This window comes from Propithecus coquereli, unplaced genomic scaffold (genome assembly GCF_000956105.1).
Source record: "Propithecus coquereli isolate 6110/MARCELLA unplaced genomic scaffold, Pcoq_1.0 Scaffold41, whole genome shotgun sequence".
NCBI lineage: Eukaryota > Metazoa > Chordata > Mammalia > Primates > Indriidae > Propithecus > Propithecus coquereli.
In genome coordinates this window covers 5838720-5857117 of record NW_012149841.1, presented here as the reverse complement: position 1 = coordinate 5857117, position 18398 = coordinate 5838720, and the positions used below count along the sequence as shown (strand labels likewise).

General features: G+C 43.4%; 1 protein-coding gene across 3 annotated transcripts in view; it reads left to right on the top strand.

The window, feature by feature from the left end:
- VSNL1 (visinin-like 1) overlaps positions 1–9767 on the top strand; it is a 127553-nt gene extending 117786 nt beyond the window's left edge. For 2 of the 3 annotated variants that reach the window (XM_012653095.1, XM_012653096.1), the window contains 2 exons: positions 1376–1591; positions 8547–9767. In XM_012653095.1, the coding sequence (XP_012508549.1) occupies positions 1376–1591; positions 8547–8744 (414 nt within the window). In that variant the 3' untranslated portion in view covers positions 8745–9767. The remainder of the gene's footprint in view (positions 1–1375; positions 1592–8546) is intronic. The other variant, XM_012653097.1, reaches the window with a different exon arrangement.
- The last annotated feature ends 8631 nt before the right edge of the window (positions 9768–18398 follow it).

The window sequence follows — 18398 nt, the reverse complement described above, 5'->3', positions numbered from 1 at the left end:
GCTGCATCAAATGGAAGGTCCACTTTTAGGTCTTTGAGGAATCTCCATACTGTTTTTCCATAAAGGTTGTACTAATTCACATTCCCATCAATAGTGTATAAGCGTTTCCTTTTCACCACATCCGTGCCAACATCCACTGCTTTTTAACTTGTTAATAATTGCCATTTTGACAGAAGTAAAGTGGCATCTCGCTGTGGTTTTAATTTGCATCTCCCTAATGATCAGTGACGTTGAGCATTTTTTCACATGTTTCTTGGCCTTTGTCTATCTTCCTTTGAAAAAAATTTGTTTATGTCTTTTGCCCATTTTTCGATGAGGTTCTTTGGGTTTTTTTCTTGCTGATTTGTTTGAGTTCTTTGCAGATTCTGGGTATTAGTCCTTTGTTGGATGTATAGTTTGCAAATATTTTCTCCCATTCTGTAGGTTGTCTAATTACTCTGTTGATTATTTCCTTTACTATGCAGATAGTGTTTAATTTAATTAAGTCCCATTTCTTTATTTTTGTTGTTGCTGTACTTGCTTTTGGGGTCGTAGTCATAAATTCTTTGCCTAAGGGCAACGTCCAGAAGAGTTTTTCCTCCATTGTCTTGTTTCCTTGTTGATGATCAGAGCCACCTGCCGTTTGTGACTGGCCTAGGCTCGTGTCCACGGGGGACTGAGGCCTCAGCCTGCTGACTCCCCACGGTCTTCCCTCCTCCTGCTCTCTGCTTTCTTCTCCTCCTCCCGTCCATTCTCTAGCTCCCACGCACCTCTGGTGACTGCTGGCTCTGTAAAGAAACCTCTTTATGTCTCTCAAAAATAAGCCCAGTCATGTTCTATTTTTAATGGGTTTTGAATGTCTGTTCTGTACAGAAAAGTCCCTGTAAAAAGAAGTCAGAAACTGGAACCTCACCCAGCGAGGGGATGGCTGTGGGCTGGGGACAGAGTTGGTGGCAGGAGAAACCAGGCCCAGGGACCCTCCCACCAGCCTCACAGGGCGGTGGAGCTGGATTTTCGCACTTATAGAGGAGTGTGGAAATTCATGTAGCACCACCCTGTGTGGGAGGGAGACCTGCTGCCCGCCTCGGTCCTTGTCCCTGGGGGAGTGACCAGAGACACCGCCAAGGAGGAATGCTAGCATCAGTTGGTGCTTGTTGACTGATTCTAGAACGCCCAGCCGAAAGCCAGGTGTACCAGCCCCACCCACAGGAACAGACGAGGGCCGAACTTGAGCACAGGTGGGAGACAGCCTCCCCTCTGCCTGTGCCTGCCCTCGGGCGCCTGCCCAGATGGCTCGGACAGCGCACAGGGGCGCCGGGCTGTCAGCAGGCAGCCACCTCCGCGCGCCTGTCGCCTTTCCCTCCTGGCGTCTGACTGTGCGTGTTGTGCTTTGCAGTTCTTCCCTTACGGAGACGCCTCCAAGTTCGCCCAGCACGCCTTCCGAACCTTCGACAAGAACGGGGACGGCACCATCGACTTCCGAGAGTTCATCTGCGCTCTGTCCATCACCTCCAGGGGCAGCTTCGAGCAGAAGCTGAACTGGGCCTTCAACATGTACGACCTGGACGGCGACGGCAAGATCACCCGAGTTGAGATGCTGGAGATCATCGAGGTGAGGCTGGGACTGGTGGGACCAGGTGGCGACTTCCTGCGTGCGGAGCCGTCCCCGCTGAGCGCCAGAGCTGTCCCCACTGCAGGCCGTGCTGGGGGCGGGGGGGGTCCCAGAACCCCGCTGTCCGACCCTTACTGTCAACCGACTGTGGGCATTTTAGGCAGCCACTCCCTCGCTGCCAGGTCTTCTGAAAACTTAAGCCTTACCGAGAGCAAGGTTGTTAACGGCTCAGTTTCTCCAGCGCCTGGTTTAGCACTGCTCTGCCTATTTGTTGCCCCCTCTCCCTCCTTCCAGCTTCCCCTGGTGGCATCAGGTGCTGCCAGCGCTCCCAGGGGCCGTCCTTCCAGGTTCCCATCGTCCCACGACAAACAGGCTTTTCCTGATGTGTTTGCAAGTATCCCGGGATCCCTCGTCCAGCACCCCGCGCCCTGCAGCGCTCCCGATGTGGCTGTGTGGCCTTCTTGGTTTTCCTCTAATGCTCAGTTGCACTCGGGGCTGTCTACCTCTTCCTGCTTTGTCCAGAACGTCCTCCCCTGGCCTCCCGAGGGCTCCTCCCTCCTTGCACCCTTCTCCAAATGTGCCCGCCGCTACCCCAGTGCAATCTAACGCTGACCACAAAGGGTTTTTGTCACAGCAGTTCTCCCTGCCCCAGATCACCTTGCACAGTGGACTGTGTACCAGAGGGTAAGCTCTGGGGGGAGAACTCTGACTGCTCACTGCCCTGTCCCCAGAGCCTAGAACAGACCTGGAGCCTGGCAGGCACTGGACAGTGGATGAATGGATCAATGGCCTTGCTTTGATTGATTGTCTTAGCGTGGGTGCCCACTCCTGCACCAACCGCTGTGACCCCAGGAGAGGAATGTCCTATTTGCTATAGGCCAGAGCCAGGTGCTCCATCCGGAGCTGGGATGAATCCCCGGGCAAACACTGGGGTTGATTGCAAGAAACAGGAGCCAAAATCCCAAGGGCCTCCCCACCACTCTGGCAGTGCTCCCCTGTGGCAAGGCGAGAACTGTCTTCCCACCATGCCGGCCCAACCCCCCACCCGGCATTCCAACGGCCAGTTCTCTGCCTGCCTCAGAGGCCTGGCTCTGTCCCTTCCCCCTCCCAGCTTCCGTGTTTAGTCTCTCCTCCTCCTTTGGCTCCTCCTGTATCTTCTCTGCCACCTCCCCATTGAACATACCTAGCAAATTAACATCTCAGTTCTCTGTGTTCACTTCATTCAATTAAATATATTCTTCCGAATAGGTTATCAGAAGAAACATGGCATGAAAATTCTCAACCTGTGGCTTCGTTGTCTCATCTTTCTCCCTCTTTAATCTTCTGTCCGTCTTCCACACTTCACTGGGCTCTCCCCAGCTTCTCTCTCGGACTTTCCTAAAAATAGGGTTTTTCACGTTTGTTATCCTCTTTCACTTCTTGCCATTTTCTCCCACTGGTGACTGATTCCTTCCTCCTCCAAACCCTCCTCTCTAATCCTTGTCAATGCCCTTCAAAGACCCCAAGAACACACCTGCGTTGCACCGGTGAATTTATTACTCCTTGCGATGAGGGAACCACGGGGCAGTTCAGTAAGAGGGTGTCAGAGAGGACTTACGGCATGTGGGCTTGGGAGGGTGATTTGTGGAGGGCGCGAGGAAGCAGGGGTCCACTCTGGGTTGGGTACTGTCAGAGAGTTGGGACACCTCCACGATTGGGTATCTCTGTAAAGCTAGAAGGGGGCAGATAGACCTCGGCAAAGCTGTAATTGGTGAAGAAGCAGTAGTCACTCTTAATAGCAGGGAGCAATGCTTGGTGTTTTGTGGCCTGGACAATGTTTCGTCTGTGTTCAGACACAATGACAGAGTGTTCTTGTTTTTGTCTTGCTCCGTCATGGTCACAGGGGTTCGGTGAAATTGGTTATGTTTGACACGAGAACATCAAGTCCGGGCTGTGCGGGCCCGGCCAGCTCCTGCTGTCGGCCGCCGCCTTTCTTTCTCTTAGCTCCTCCTCTTCTCTCCCCATCACTTCCAGCTCCTCCTTCCTCTTTCTTCTTAAACAGGGGCATTCTCGTGGGAGGCTTTTATGGACTCATTTCTCACCTGGTTATGGTGCACATTTTCCTGCTTCTTGGCATGTCTAATAATTTGTATTGGTTCCTGGACATTGTGAATGTTACATTATAGTATTCGTATTTTGTTGTCTTCATTTAGAGTGTCGAGCTTTGTTTTGACAGGTTAAGTTACATATGGATTAGTGTGATCTTTTCAAGGCATGCTTTTAAGCTCCGTTAGGGCAGGGGGAGAGTAGGTTTTCTCCAGAGTTAGTGAGCTCTGCTAGCAACATGGGACCGTTACTGATGATCTCATGATCCAGTGAGGTCTCTCTACGTGGGCTGATGGGAACCAGCCCTGTGTTGAGACTTACTCAGGTATTTAAACGAATGAAGGTATGTAAGATCTCCCAGGCAGCGAGTATAAATAGAAAAGAGAGTTCTAGAGGACTGGGCCTGGGGCATCCTAATGTTTAGAAGTGAGAAATGGGAGGAGCAGTCAGTAAAGCAGATTGGGAAAGAATGGTTGATAAGATCAAAGGAAAAAGGTAGAATGAGAAGTCGTGGAGGGAAATGCAGAAAATGTTTCAAGGAGGGAGGAAGGTGCCATCATGTCAAATGGAGAAGAGTTTCAGTAGAGTCCGGAGCAAAACCCTAATTGGAGCAGCTCAAGAGAATGGGAATGGCGGAAACTCTTGCAAGAGGCTTTGCTTTAAAAAGAAGAGAAGTGGGCAATAGCCCTACTACTGAATGTCCCAGGTATTCAGCAAGCTCTCTGCATTCAGAGCTAGAATGTTCTGCAGCCTGGGTGGATGCCAAGAGTTGTTCAGCTTATTGTTCAGAGTCTTCTCTGTGGAGTTTTGTCCTCTGTGTGCAGCCTAGTTTTCAGGTGAAGATTGGCGAGACCCCTAGGCAGATTTCTAGAGCTCTGTCTGTGCATAGCTCCCTCCTTTCTGGTCCTCTGCCCCAACATTTCTGGCTAACTCAGCCTACCCCCCACTCCTTCAGCCCCCCAACTGTTGTCTCCTCCAGTCGGTGAAACCCAGCCCCTGCTTGGGGCTCTCCTTCCCCTGTGTGGGCAGGAAGACCTCCGGGTAGGAAGCTGAGACCATAGGGCTCATCTACTGTGTTCCCCTTCTTTTAGAAACTGCAGTCCTGCTTTGTCAGTTGTAAGGTCTGAAAACAGCTGTTTATTTTCTTTTGCCCAGTTTTCTAGTTGACGGGGGAAGGCAGGTCAGGAAAGGCAGTCTGTCATGGCTGGGGACAGCAGTCAGGAGAGTGTCTTAATCCACTCAGACTGCCATAACAAAACACCATAGACTGGGGTGCTTATAAACAACAGAGATTTATTTCTCACAGTTTTGGAGGCTGGAAATCTGAAACTAAGGCACCGTAGTTTCGGAATCTGATGAGGCCTGCTTCTGGTTCATAGAGGCACCTCCCTGCTGTGTCCTCACTTGGTGGAAGGGGTGAGGCAGCTCTTTGGGGCCTCTTCCGCAAGGGCGCTAATCTCATTTGTGAAGGCTCCACCCTCATGACCTAATCACCTCCCAAAGACCCCCACCTCCTAACACCAGCACCCTGGGGCGGAGGATTTCCACAGAGGAATTTGGGAGGACACATGTGGAGACCACAGAAGGGAGCTTGAAGATCACACCCTGGCTTCCTGGCCATGGGACTTTGAGCCCCCAAAGCCTCCGTGTTCTTCTGAACAAATAAGGGTAATCAGACCTCCCCCTGAGCCTATAGGAATGATGAAGTGAGACCTGTCGCACTTCTCCTCTCACAGTAAATGCTCCATAAATGGTAGCTATTTCTTGCGACTGTCCTTAAGCGTCTGCTTTGTTTTCTCTCCCTGGAAAATACCACCCCCCTCAGCGCTCAGCCATTTCCACCTGGTTTCCCCCTTTGCTCCCTCTTGCCCTGCTCGCCCTTCGCCATCTCTGTTATTTCTCCAGGTTCCAGCCCCCAGCACCTGCGCCATCGCACGTTTTCCTGCCTGCAGTTTCCCTTTGTTCATGGCCAGCTACCTGTGCTCTTACAGTGATGCTCTCGTGAAGGCATTCCCAGGCTTCCATAGCTTCTCATTCACGCAGCCAAGAACCTTTCCAGAGCAGGCGCTACGTGCCCCAAGCGCGGGCTTGCACATCTCTGCAGCTGATCTGAGATCAGTGTGTCTGCGTTTCTCCTGGGCTCTGGCCTCTCCTTCCGCCTCTGGCTCTACACTTGCACCCCCGACCGGGTACTTTCGCTCACACCATTCCTTTCACCTGGAGCATCCTTCAGGGCTCTGTGTCCATCCTCATCCTCTCACCCTTCAAATCTTGCTTTGTCCAAAAAGCCTTCTTGGCCCACTTCACCCTGGAGTTCTCTATCCCCACCTAAGCTGCTGGAGCCTGAAGCCAGCCATTCTCCAGGTGCCAGCCTCCTGCAAGGTGGCGAGAGACAGACGTGAAAAGACACGAGTGCCTGCTTTTGAGGAGCCCCAGACCCGAGGGCCAGTGCCCGGATAAGTGAATAGGCAATGGCAATAGAGTGAGACACGTGCTGCTAACAGGGGAGGGGGCCGTGGGAAGAAAGAACGGCCAAAGCCACATAACTCCCCTGAGGGACAGTCTGTCTAACTTGAAGTGCTGGGCACAGGCCTAATGGGTCCACACATTCTGGTTGAATGAGAGAATACTCGAGACTTAATTATTTCTTACTAGGAAAACACATGCAATAACTTATCCTGTCTGCAGGGAAGGTCATACTAAACATTTTGATACACCCTGGGAGTGCCCAGAGGAATTCCATATTTTTGCCAGGGGCATGGTCACACTGAGTTCTGAGTCTCGCATGCCTTCGGGCTTTGTCGATTTACCTGTAGGAAGAATCTGCATCTGGAACATCCTTTCTTGGTTGTCATGTTCATGGTTCAAATTGCAGGACTGCATCAGGGATACAGTTAATGAGATCCTGCCATTTTCCTTGCTTCCTGAAGTCCAAGATGGACCTCTTGTGTTTACATTTTTTATTACCCTGACTTTATTAATAGCACATTTGTCTTGCTGTCTTTATATCCATTGCCTCATAGAAGGCCTTTGGATTTCATCTTTTAAAGGTCACAGTGAGAGCAGCAGCTTCCGTATACATAGATGGGCCATGTGTCTCTTTTCAAATGCCAGGCACGGTGCACCCCGTGCAGTCTCTCCTTTTCCCTTGTGACCTACTAAGGCTGCGAGGCTGATCGGGACCCTGTCTACCAATTATCCACAAACTGAAATTTCAGTAGTCTTCCTCTTTTAAAGACAAATTTCTTAGATTTTTCCATGATAAATCAATACAATCTAGCTACAAAAGTGAACACACACAAACTGTTTTCTCCCAATGGGCATCTAACTTTTTATATAAGGCATTTGCTAGGCACTTACTCTCCCTAATTGGCATTTTTAAAAACAACTTTATGAGTTATAAATTACAGACCACAAAATCACTCATGTTAATTCTACAACTTAATGATTTTTAGTAAATGTACAGAGATATGCAACCATACTGTAATCCAATTTTAAAACATTTGTATCCCCCCACTAAGATCCCTCGTGCCCAAAGGCCCGTTCACACCCCCAGATTCAGACAAGTGCCACTCTGTGTCATGCCCATGAATTTGGCTGCCCTTCTGGGTTTTTCACATAAATGGAGTCGTATAATAATATGTGGCCTCTTGTGTCTGGCTTCCTTTTTTTTTGAGATTTATCCATGTTGTAGCATATATTAGTATCTCACTCATTTTTATTGCTAAAATAGTATTCCATTATATAGATATGTTTTATTTATCTGTTTACCAATTGATGAGCATTTGTGTTGTTTCCACTTTGGAGATATTAATAATGCTGCTATGAAAGCTCACATGCAAGTCTTTGCATAGAAGGGCACTTACTTTTTAAGGTACTTTTCTAAGAAAAAATATTATTGCATAAATAGGAAATTCCCATAATGAGAATTAATTGTATATAATTAATTGACTGGGATTGAAATCTTCTCACTCTGTTCTTTAACTTGTAAACAGAGTTCCCGACCCACAACTCTTTCTAAACTAACTTCTGTCAGAACTTGAAATGGTATACTTGGCTTGGTTGCCCTATTGGTTTCTAAGTTTCTTATCAGCTGGGACCACACTTTATCTTTTCCTAAATTTTCAGGGCCAGTGTTTGTTGACTTCTGTCTGCACCTCAAACTCAGAATGTTTAAAATTGAATTCACCATTTTCTTCCCCAAACCTGTTCCTAATCCATCATTCTTGATCTCACCAGTGAGCCACCCTTTCTACCCACTTCCTCCAGCCAGAAACCTGGGACTCATCCGAAATTCTTCTGTTATCCAGTTGGTCACCAGATTCACCCATATTTGATTATATTAATCTCTTATTGAATAGCATTTAAGGAGTCATTTGAAATACAGTTAAATTCTTTATCCTATCCTAGGAAAACTCTATGATCTGCTTCTCTCTTCTCTCTTCAACTTTGGCCAGACTCTCACTTGGCCCTCCCTCCTAGTGCCCCCTGTCCTACATCCAATGCTCTAGCAAGCTAAAGGAGTTTTTCTTTCAATCAATATTTATTAAAGACCTACTATGTGCCAGGCACCGTACCAAGCCCTGGACTTACAGTAGTGAGCAGCACATATGCTTCCTAGCTTTGTAGACATACCCTGTGGTGGGGAAGAGAAGCACTTTATAGTAATAAAGTGTGAGATGTATTCTGATGGGGGAGGTGGTGCGTGTTGCCACAGGAACTTGGAGCACAAGGAGTGAATGTTCTCTGGGGAAAGGGAAGCTGAGGTTTGGAGAATGAGTATGATCCAGACAGGTGAAGGGAAGGCAAAAAGAGCTCTCTGTCCTCCTCAGTTTCTGTTAAAACCATCCACAATGTTCATTTCCCCCAGGCTATCTACAAAATGGTGGGCACTGTGATCATGATGAAGATGAATGAGGATGGCCTCACGCCCGAGCAGCGAGTAGACAAGATTTTCAGCAAGATGGATAAGAACAAAGACGACCAGATTACACTGGATGAATTCAAAGAAGCTGCAAAGAGCGACCCTTCCATTGTATTACTCCTGCAGTGCGACATTCAGAAATGAGCTGGTGTCAACACTATGGACTGCACAAAAGTCTCAATGTTCCATTCAGTCTGCAGCTATTCAAACACACACACACACACACACACACACACACACACGCACACACACACACAAATATTGCTTGGACTACCTATAAATGGACTTGCTTCTTGTGTTTGAAACACTTGTGTGCATGAGAATGTCATTTGCTAATGAATTTTAAAAGCATCTATTATAAAACAAAACAAACAACCTGCCACAATGTGATATGTGTAATATCATTTCATAAAAACCCTCCTCCAAAGCCTGGGCAGAAATGTGCTACAAAGAGTTATATGATTTCTTGTACATGTTTTGCTAATGCTCGTGTCTCCTTGATTACATAATGTTAGTAGCACCGAGACCCCCATGGTAATGTAACAATTATAAGCTGTGTCACCACCCTCCTGTAAAATAGTACTGGACAGACACATACAGGGGCCTTGGCTCCTGGGTCTGGTCCACACACAAGAGCTTGTATTACCAGTGAATATAAATGTACTACCTTTGCATGCCTCTTGGGTTTGCCTTAATTCTTACCTCATTTGCATCCTATCAATCTGGAAAGAGCTGTTTTGGATGAATGCAGTATAAAACTTAAAACCCTGTTAAATGATTCATTAATTAAGTATATCTATATATGCATATACACAAAGATATTATTTATTGAAAGTAAAAAAAAGATAGAAGTGTATTGGTTTCTGCTTGGATTTTCAAAGGCTTCCAAAGTGGTGGCAATAAATGTCCCAAATAAATTTATAACATTTGATTTTCCCCCTAATTCTTATTTTATAATTTTAAACTTGAAGCAGATGTTTATAATAATCAAGGGTCAACTCTCAACAACTGACTAAATCTACCCTTAAACACACAACTTTGGAATTCGAAGAATTAATGACAACAAAAGGGAAAAAAGCAACTTTCCAACTTTTCATCCAGGCCCCCAAAGGAGGGACAATTAACATGGCACGTAAAGTTTAAATAATACGGGAGATTTGTTCATTCTGAGAAAATGTTCTTTATATGACAATAAATTTTATCTCAGTGTGATTTTGGTGCAAACAGGAGATGTTCTATACAACTATATAGAGTTGTATACATGTTTAGTAGGCTGAGAGGTGTCCTCCAATATAAGCCAGTAGGAAAGAGAACTGTCTTCCCAAAAGTATAAAAAATAACAAAAGTTGTTATTTTTAATGATAGAACAAGACTCTGACCCTTTGGATTGTGAAGAAGGAGGCAGAAGAGATTCTATCAAGAACTCCAGAAGCAGGTTTGCATTTTCAGAACATGCCTAGAGAAGTTGTTTCTTTACACAGTGCTGCCCAATAGTACTTTCTCTGATGATGGAAACACGTGTGTCTGCACAGTACACTAGCTGCATGCGGCCACTAAGCACTTCAATATAGCTAGCGTGACTAAGGAACTGAATTTTAAATTTTATTTGAATTAATTTAAATTTAATTTGCTATGTATAGCTTTATCCTATCCTAGGAGGGGCTATATTAATAGACAGTGCAGGGCTACATTATTCATCCAAACACTTTCTATTGACTGTCTTTTTTTTTTTTTTTTTTTACTAAATATTCTTCTTTATTTGTCTTAGGATCATTAAATGACATCAGAGACTAGGGCCTAATGGTTTCATTCATCCATTTAACAAGAAACTATGATGAAGCAAACCTCACTACAAACACTTAGGACACCAGTGGTACCTGAAACACAGATGGAAACAGTTCTGCCCTCTGAGAGGACAGTTCTAAGTGTTAACAGAATATCCTGATGCCCTTCAGCCTGTGCATAGTGAGCCCAGAGGGCAGGCACAGAGAGATCGGGGAGGTTCTGTACCTCCCAATACTTTTGCCCCCCAAGTGAGGATGGGGAGGGTGAAGAGCTGGGGGTGGGATAGGGGTCTTCAGAATAGCACCTGGTTAAGCCAGGCTCTTGGTAATTCATTCTTAACAAATCTTCATCGATCACCTACTATTCCCCTAACATGAGACATTTATATGCACACAAACATCACATTGTAAGAACTTTGAAGAAAAGCATAGCAAGATGAGAGGGAAGGAGAGTGGTGGTGGCTTTTTGCAATAGGGTGGTGAGGTGACATTTGAAGTAAGAACTTCACAAAGCAAAGAAGTGAACCATGAACCATGTGGATATCTGAGGCACTTATGGAAAACAAACCTTCCAGCAGATTCACTAGTTCTTTTTACAAATAAAATGTAGAAATTGGGCTAGCAAGCGAGAATCTTGTTATTTGCTTGAGTCCTGGCTGCTGTGGTAGTGTAGACTGGTACAGTGATCAGGGAGAGAAGCCCAGTGGTGCTTAGTTAGAAGTATACATATACCCTCTGCATTTCCCTTCCTGGGTGTGTGGCCCCAAGAAACTCTCACGGAGGGCCATGAGGGGACATGCACCAGGGCATGTGTGGTGTGGGTATTGGAGGCAATCTAGTGGTTCATCATTAAGAGATAGCTTAGTAAGATATGGTGGATGTAACCTATGGCATACTACACATCAGCTGGAAACAACGGCAACATGGACATATTTTTTAAATGCTGAATGGGGGGAAAAAGCAAAATCTATTGCACAGTACAATACATATAAATGAAAAATGCATTCTCACAAAAGAACCCCAAGATCACTATAATAGTGCCTTTCTATGGGGTTGGGTGGTAACAGGAATGGTTCAGTTACTATTGCTCTGTAAACATTCAACCCCCAAAACTAGTGGCTTAAAATAAAAACAATCATTTTATTATCTCTCATGGCTTCTGTGGGCCAGGAATTTGAGAAAGGCTCAACTGGAACCATATGGTTCAGCCTTGGGGGCGTCTCAGGCAGTTGCAATTAGATGGAGCAGAGTAATGGAGCTGAAATGGGTCTGGAGCATCTGGGGGTTGTTGGGCTTCTCCACATGGACTAGTTTGTGCTTTTGCAAAGTATGACAGCATCAGAGCAGTCATAATACTTACATAGTAGTCTGGGACTCCAGCACAAGTATCCCTGCAGAGTTGGACCTGACCTAGCCTCAGAAGTCATGAAGTACCACTTCCACAGCATTGTGCGGGTTACAAGAAAACCACAAGCCCATTCATATTCAAGAGAGGAATTAGACTCCATCTCTTGAAGGAGTGAAGCAAGGTTCTAGAAGAACATGTGGCTTGAGAGATATTGTTGTCACCATCTTTGGAAGACAACATACTACAGTCTGCTTTGTGGCCACAATTCACATCTCTTTCCATGTAAGATGTGTTCACCCCTGCCCAAGAAACCACAAAATCTCATACCTTTATGTCTTCAGAGTCAGACTTGAGGCCCCAAATCTTATTCAAGGCTCCTCAGCTATGGCTCATCAAGTACAGCACATTGAGTACCATTCTTTTTGATCCAAAGGCCTGTGAACCAAAGGGAAAATTATCTCCCCTCTTGCATGTTCCACATAGAACATACAATGGTGGGACAGGCTTAGAATAACTGCAATAGACACACTTTCCAAAAAGGGGGAAATGAAAAGCACACTGCAGTCTCTGGTCATAGCAAGTCTGAAATCCAGCTAGGTACAGCTTGTAAATTTCTTGATTAGGGCTCAGTCCTACTCTATAGGGGTTACTCTCCAGGGCTCTTGATTCTGCCTTTTGTGCTCTTGTTTCCACTCTCTGAGATATCCTTCCCTTCTCATAAAAAATGCAATCTGTGTTTATAGCTGAGTAGTGTTCTCAGCCTACTGCCTGCCTGTAAAAGTTTAGGAGTACAAAGACTTCATTTTGTACTGTCTTTTTGTCTTTCAGCCTACAATTCTGATACAATTCTTTTAAAAACCTTATGGATTTCTTATGTATCAATTTATAGAATTTACTCCATTTAAAAAAGGGTAATTATGAGATTGCTGTGGAACATCACCCTTAGTCTTACAAAGCCTATTGTTGAATGGAGAGGATCTAAAAGGCACACTCTTAGATGGCACCCTTTTATTCTGAAAGGGTCTAAAAATACTGCCTTAGATCTTTCTGAGGTCCTAATAAAAAATCGTACAGTTCCACCCTGGACTGGAGTTTTCCCCTGAATCCATTTCATAATTTGAAAATCAGTTGAGACCTGGAAGAGAGTCTGAGAATGAGAAACAGTCTTGGCTCCTTTATATGTAATTGCTTTCTTGAAAGGGTGTGAAATTCATACATGGGTGGAGAAAGATTTCTCACACAGAGTTTAGGATATACAGAAGTAAAAATTTATTTTTCTGAGAAAGGAAAAGAAAGAAGGAAAGAAAGGAAGGAAGGAGGGAAGGAAGGAAGGAAACAAAAAGGAAAGAAAGAAAGAAAGTGAAATAGAGCAGTGGGGGGTGGGGGTGAGTGGCCATGGCACATGAATGAAGGAGTAGAAATGCTGGGCCCTGAGAAAAACCTGCTTGGAGTTTTAAAGGGTAAAAATGTTTTTTGTTTTTTTCCCCTCTGCTTTAGTAGGCTGGTAACAGAAGAAGCAGCAAAGTTGTTGTAGGTGTTCTTTATTTTCTCTCTTTTCTCTGTGAGGCTGGCTTACGAGAGTCCTTAGAATCTGGTTTTTGGCAGGAACTGAAGCAGAGTTCGAGCAGGGAGTTTGCAACCCTACTGTCTGCTTAAGGCTCTTCGAGGCTAAGAAAACGAAACTCTTAGATTAGGCCACATGTTTTAATTAAACAAAACAAAGAGGGTAGTTGTGTCGTGAGTGTCCTCTTTAAAGGGCAATTATGTGCTGTCAGTGTATTTTTCTTACTTTCTGTTTGACAATTTATTTTCTTCTGTTAGGTAGGTTATTAATAAGGCCACCTTTCAGTTCTGTAGTTTGTCCCTCTTCTCTTACATTTTGTCATAGGCAGCAAGCAGCAGCCAGGGAATACTTTTTGTATTTTATCCAGACATTTCCTTATCTAGATCACCTAGTTTTTTGGGTACATTTCCTGTTTTCCATGTTACAATGGCATCAGTGTTGCCAGACTTTCCACCACTACATACAAGGGTCCCCTTTTCTCCCACTCCCAATTACATTTTTTTTTTAACTCTCCTTTAGCCCTCACTGAAAGCATCCTTGAGACTCTAGGCTTCTGCTAACATTTTCTGCAAGGCCCTTTAGATTCATGAACAGTCTCCTCAAGGCCCTTCTAGCCAGTGCCATGTTTTGGATTTATTTTTATTTTGGTACTTCTACTTCCAGACACTAGTACTATTGTCACATAACATACATCATGGCCAAGTTTAGAGGCTTAGAATAATTATTATCTCTCATGGGTTTGGGGCCACAAATTTGGAAACATCTCATTTGGGCAGTCCAGCTTGGGATCTCTCATGCAGTTACAGTGACATGGTGGGACACAGGGGTGGGGGCGGTGGTGCAGCTGAAGCCTGGCCAGACATCTCTCTCTGTTCATGTGGTCTCAGAACTTCTACACATGCTTTCTCCGTGTGGGATACTTTAGGCTTCCTCATTATGTAGCAGCCTCAGGGAAGTCAGATTGCTCCCACGCTGGCGCAAGGCTCCGGTATGAGTATTCCAGGGATCAAGGCAGGACTTTCATTTCTGCTCATTGCCTTTTCTGATCTAGCCTTGGAAGTCACAAAGTATCATCCTTATTGCATTCTGTTGATTATAAGTGAGTTACAAATCTGCCCAGATTAAGAAGAGAATTAAACTCTACAAGGCAAGGTTCTGGAATAACATGAGAAGGATCTATTGTTATGGCCATCTTTGGAAAATAAAATCTGTTACAGGGAATGAAGAATGAAGATAAAGGAAAATAAGTAAGTACTGCATGGACCAACGCTGAAGGTGAGCCACGAACTGAGGTGTGTCTAACTGAACGCTCTGCAATTGAGTTCCATTTCAACACACATATCCCAGCAACCCGGTCCTCCCTGACACCAACACCCAACCAGCCACAGTGGTTTCCTCACAAAGGACCAACTACAGGCTTCCTCTAATCATTCAAGTGGGCCTGGGTTCTATGCTTCTAGCTTACACTCAGCTGCCATTTTAATTATCATGTTAATTAGCTGTTTAACCTCTGCTGTTATTCTTGCTTGGACCTGCAAGTCTCCAAAGCACTCACCCTCTTTCTACATTTGCTCCACCCTAATCTATTCACACAACAGCCAGAGGATTTCTTTTAATGCTTATTGGACATCTCAAAACCTGCTTACAATGATTTTAGGGCCTCAATTGATCTTGCTCTGCCCATCTCTGAACCTTACCCCCTACCAGTCCTCTTTGCTCACTAAGCTCTATTGACACTAGCCTTAGGATTCCTAGACATGAAGTTCATTCTCACCTCAGGGCCTGTGCACTCGGGTCCTCTGCTTGGAACCGCCGCCCTGCGTATCTTCTGTCGCATAGCCCCTATCACTTGTTTCAGGCCCCTGCTCGATTATTACCTTCTGCGGTCTTCTCTCAACACTGCATTCTAAATACCACTCTCCTCCACCCTCCTCAAATCCTTACCCTGTTTTATTCTTCTTCATAGGAACTGCCGTCAGCTTATATACAGTATTGTTTATGTCTAACTAGATTTTAAACGCCATGAAGGCAGATTTAGTATTACTCACTATAGTGTTCTCAGGGCTTAAAACAGTCCCTAACACATGGCAGGAACTTAAATCATTTTTTAATAAATTGAACTCTACATTTTTAAAATGGAGAAAAATCAGGTGGCAAAAGCCCTCTTAAGCTTGCTATGATTAGTGGTATACTCAGGTCACTTCTGTTTCTATAGATTCTATCCAGATGCCACTGCCAAAATTAAATATGCTAAGTATCAATATTATAGATATTTAAAAAATTCATTTGTAGGGATCAGGCGTGGTGGCTCACGCCTATAATCCCAGCACTTTAGGAGGCTGAGGGAGGAGGATAGCTTGAGGCCAGGAGTTCAAGACTCATCTGGGCAACACAGTGAGACTCTGTCTCTACCCGAAAAATAAAGAAAAATTAGCTGGGCATAAAAAATTCATTTGTTGACTCAAAGAAACAGCTGATTTATATCTGTATTATTAGTTTACACCAATCCTTAAAGAACCTACTCCTATTAAGTATTTTGATATGTCTTCAAGTCCGTAGGCATTTAATTCAAGTCACAAAACATGGGTCATTGTCTAAACTTTTAGGACCGCAAATTTCAAACCAATTCTCCTGAAAATCTGCATTGGTCAAAGTAGAAGGCATATATGTAGATGCATAAACAAGTCATAAATCTAACCAGAAACTTACTGCCTCAGGATACTCTAAACACTTTGTCTTTCTTCCCACATCTGATTTGTGTACTCAGGAGAACTTTTAATCAGACATTCTGGATCACTCGTTTTTCATTATGGTCGGTAACATTTCCAATCTAATTCACGAGTCCTAGCCAACAGATTCTTTCACAGAATGTAATCATTTTGGTCTCCATATATAAACAGCCCAGACATTATGAAGATATGCCAAAAAAAAAAAAAAATTGAAAAAAAAAACAGCACTGTGAAATGGGAGAAATGAAAACTTAAAAATCATTAAGAAATCGATGACTGAATCTTTGTGCTGATTTATCAAGTTGAGTAACTGTATTACTTATACTTTGGTTTACCAAAAGTCATCACACTTGTCACTTTAAGAAAGATTTTAATCATTTCTATCCCAAAGATTTGAGAAGGTAGGATTTAAGATCCAAGTAAGCCTTTCTTCTTGTTTCCTGGGACTTCATTCAGTCATTGATGCAATGATGATAAAATAGGGGTTGAAGAGTTGCCTTAATGATGTATTTAAGTCAGTATTCATAAAGAGGATCAATTTAGTTAACACTACCTTCTCCAATCCACAAAACCATGACCTTAATACACAGAAATTCTGTTTTATTTTTGGAATTTACATATTTTAAAAGAACAATTTCTTCTTATTCTTGTTATTCTAATATTACTACCACTTAGAACATTAAATGAAGATATTTTCACTTATGATAGTTGAAATCAAAACTTTGTGAAGCTAAAGCAATGAATAATCTTCAATTTAACAAGATTCTCGGATACCTGAGAATTATATTTTCCATTCTGTATTAAGAAGCACAACATTCAAAACTATCACAAAAATTCAGACACTTTAGTTCCTTAGCTAATAAAAATTGATGCATTTGGTATTTTCTACTTCATTTTAATTTGAAAAAGCACATGTATGTTAAAATAGTTTTAATACAAATGAGTTATAAATGTAAATTTAAAAATCAGACTTTGTATGGTCAGTTGGAGATGTTTAAAACATTCAGCACACACTTTTCTCTTTTTATAAATTCTTAGATAAGAAAGCACAAGTTTTTGGACTTTTCATTTGGCAACTGATCTCAATTTAAGACTAAATTAGACTCCTTCCCCCACCAAAAACAAAAACAAAACCCAGTTTTTCTCAATAACTATAGAAGTGGTTCCTGCTCTTAAAATACTTCCTTTTCAATTTCATAAATATTTATTCTAATATTTATTGCTAGTAATATAAGGAATGCCTCTTGTTGATATCCAATGTGTTTTTAAAAACTTTAGCACGAATTCTAGTATCAAACATAGAGAATACAGGCAGCAATCTTATTCATGTATTCTTAAAAAAAAGTTCTTAAATGCCATTTTTTACAATATTCTACATTTGATCTTTCTAAGAAGTACAATTTTTAACGTCTCTAAAATCAGGGTGTGCCCTATAATTGATGTCAGCTCACCATCAGCAGCTTGGCCTTGGACTCCTGTAGTCACTAGCTCTTAATACTTTCCTGTTCCATGAGGAGCCATGCTCCACCCCCAGTTTTCCCAGCCCTTCTCCCAGCCTGGTCTGCACAGTCCCTGTAGCCCGTGTTCTCTTCTCAGCTGAGCCCAAGCCTGGCACCTTGAACTGCAAACTGAGGGCTTTTAAAGCAGACAAGCATGCTGCAGGTCAGGGTGAAAAGCTGCATCATGATCCAGTTCTGATAATGGTTACAGGCTCTGGGCTGAGTGGAGGACAGCTAAAGGATTCAGAAAAAAGTATGTGTCGGACTTGGCGTTGCTGCAGTGCTCTGTGGAAGTACCTTATAAATAGCATCTTAAATCTGATGAAATACAATAATTAAAAGTTACAGCCCAAATCTATATTTGTATCTTTGTGGTTAAAAATTACCTATAGGCAAGAATTTTACCTAAAGTATTCATAGTCCTCTGTGGGTCCCTCATAATTAATAAGCAAAAAACACACCATAAACCGGCCCCTGTCCATAGACCTCCCTTGCACGCCACCCTCTGCAATGAGAAATCCCTCCATTTGTCTATTTTTGATAATTTAACTGTAGAATGTAATATTCTGGAAAAGCAAAACTAAATATAATCAGGTGCTCCAACTTTTATTTTCTTACAAAATACTACAGAAATGAACCCAAACTAAACAGATATGTATATGTATATATGTACAAAATTTTACTTCTGAAAAAGGATCTATAAAAGTAGATGGTTAAAAAAAAACAAAGAAAAACTTAAAAAGATTTAAAACTAGTACTATGAAATTGATTTTCTTAAAGGAAAGTAGTAGTAATTTAATTGCTGGTTGTAGTTAGTTTTCTAGGCTTATTTACACATTTGATTGTGGTTAGATATATAAAGGAGTTTCTTTAA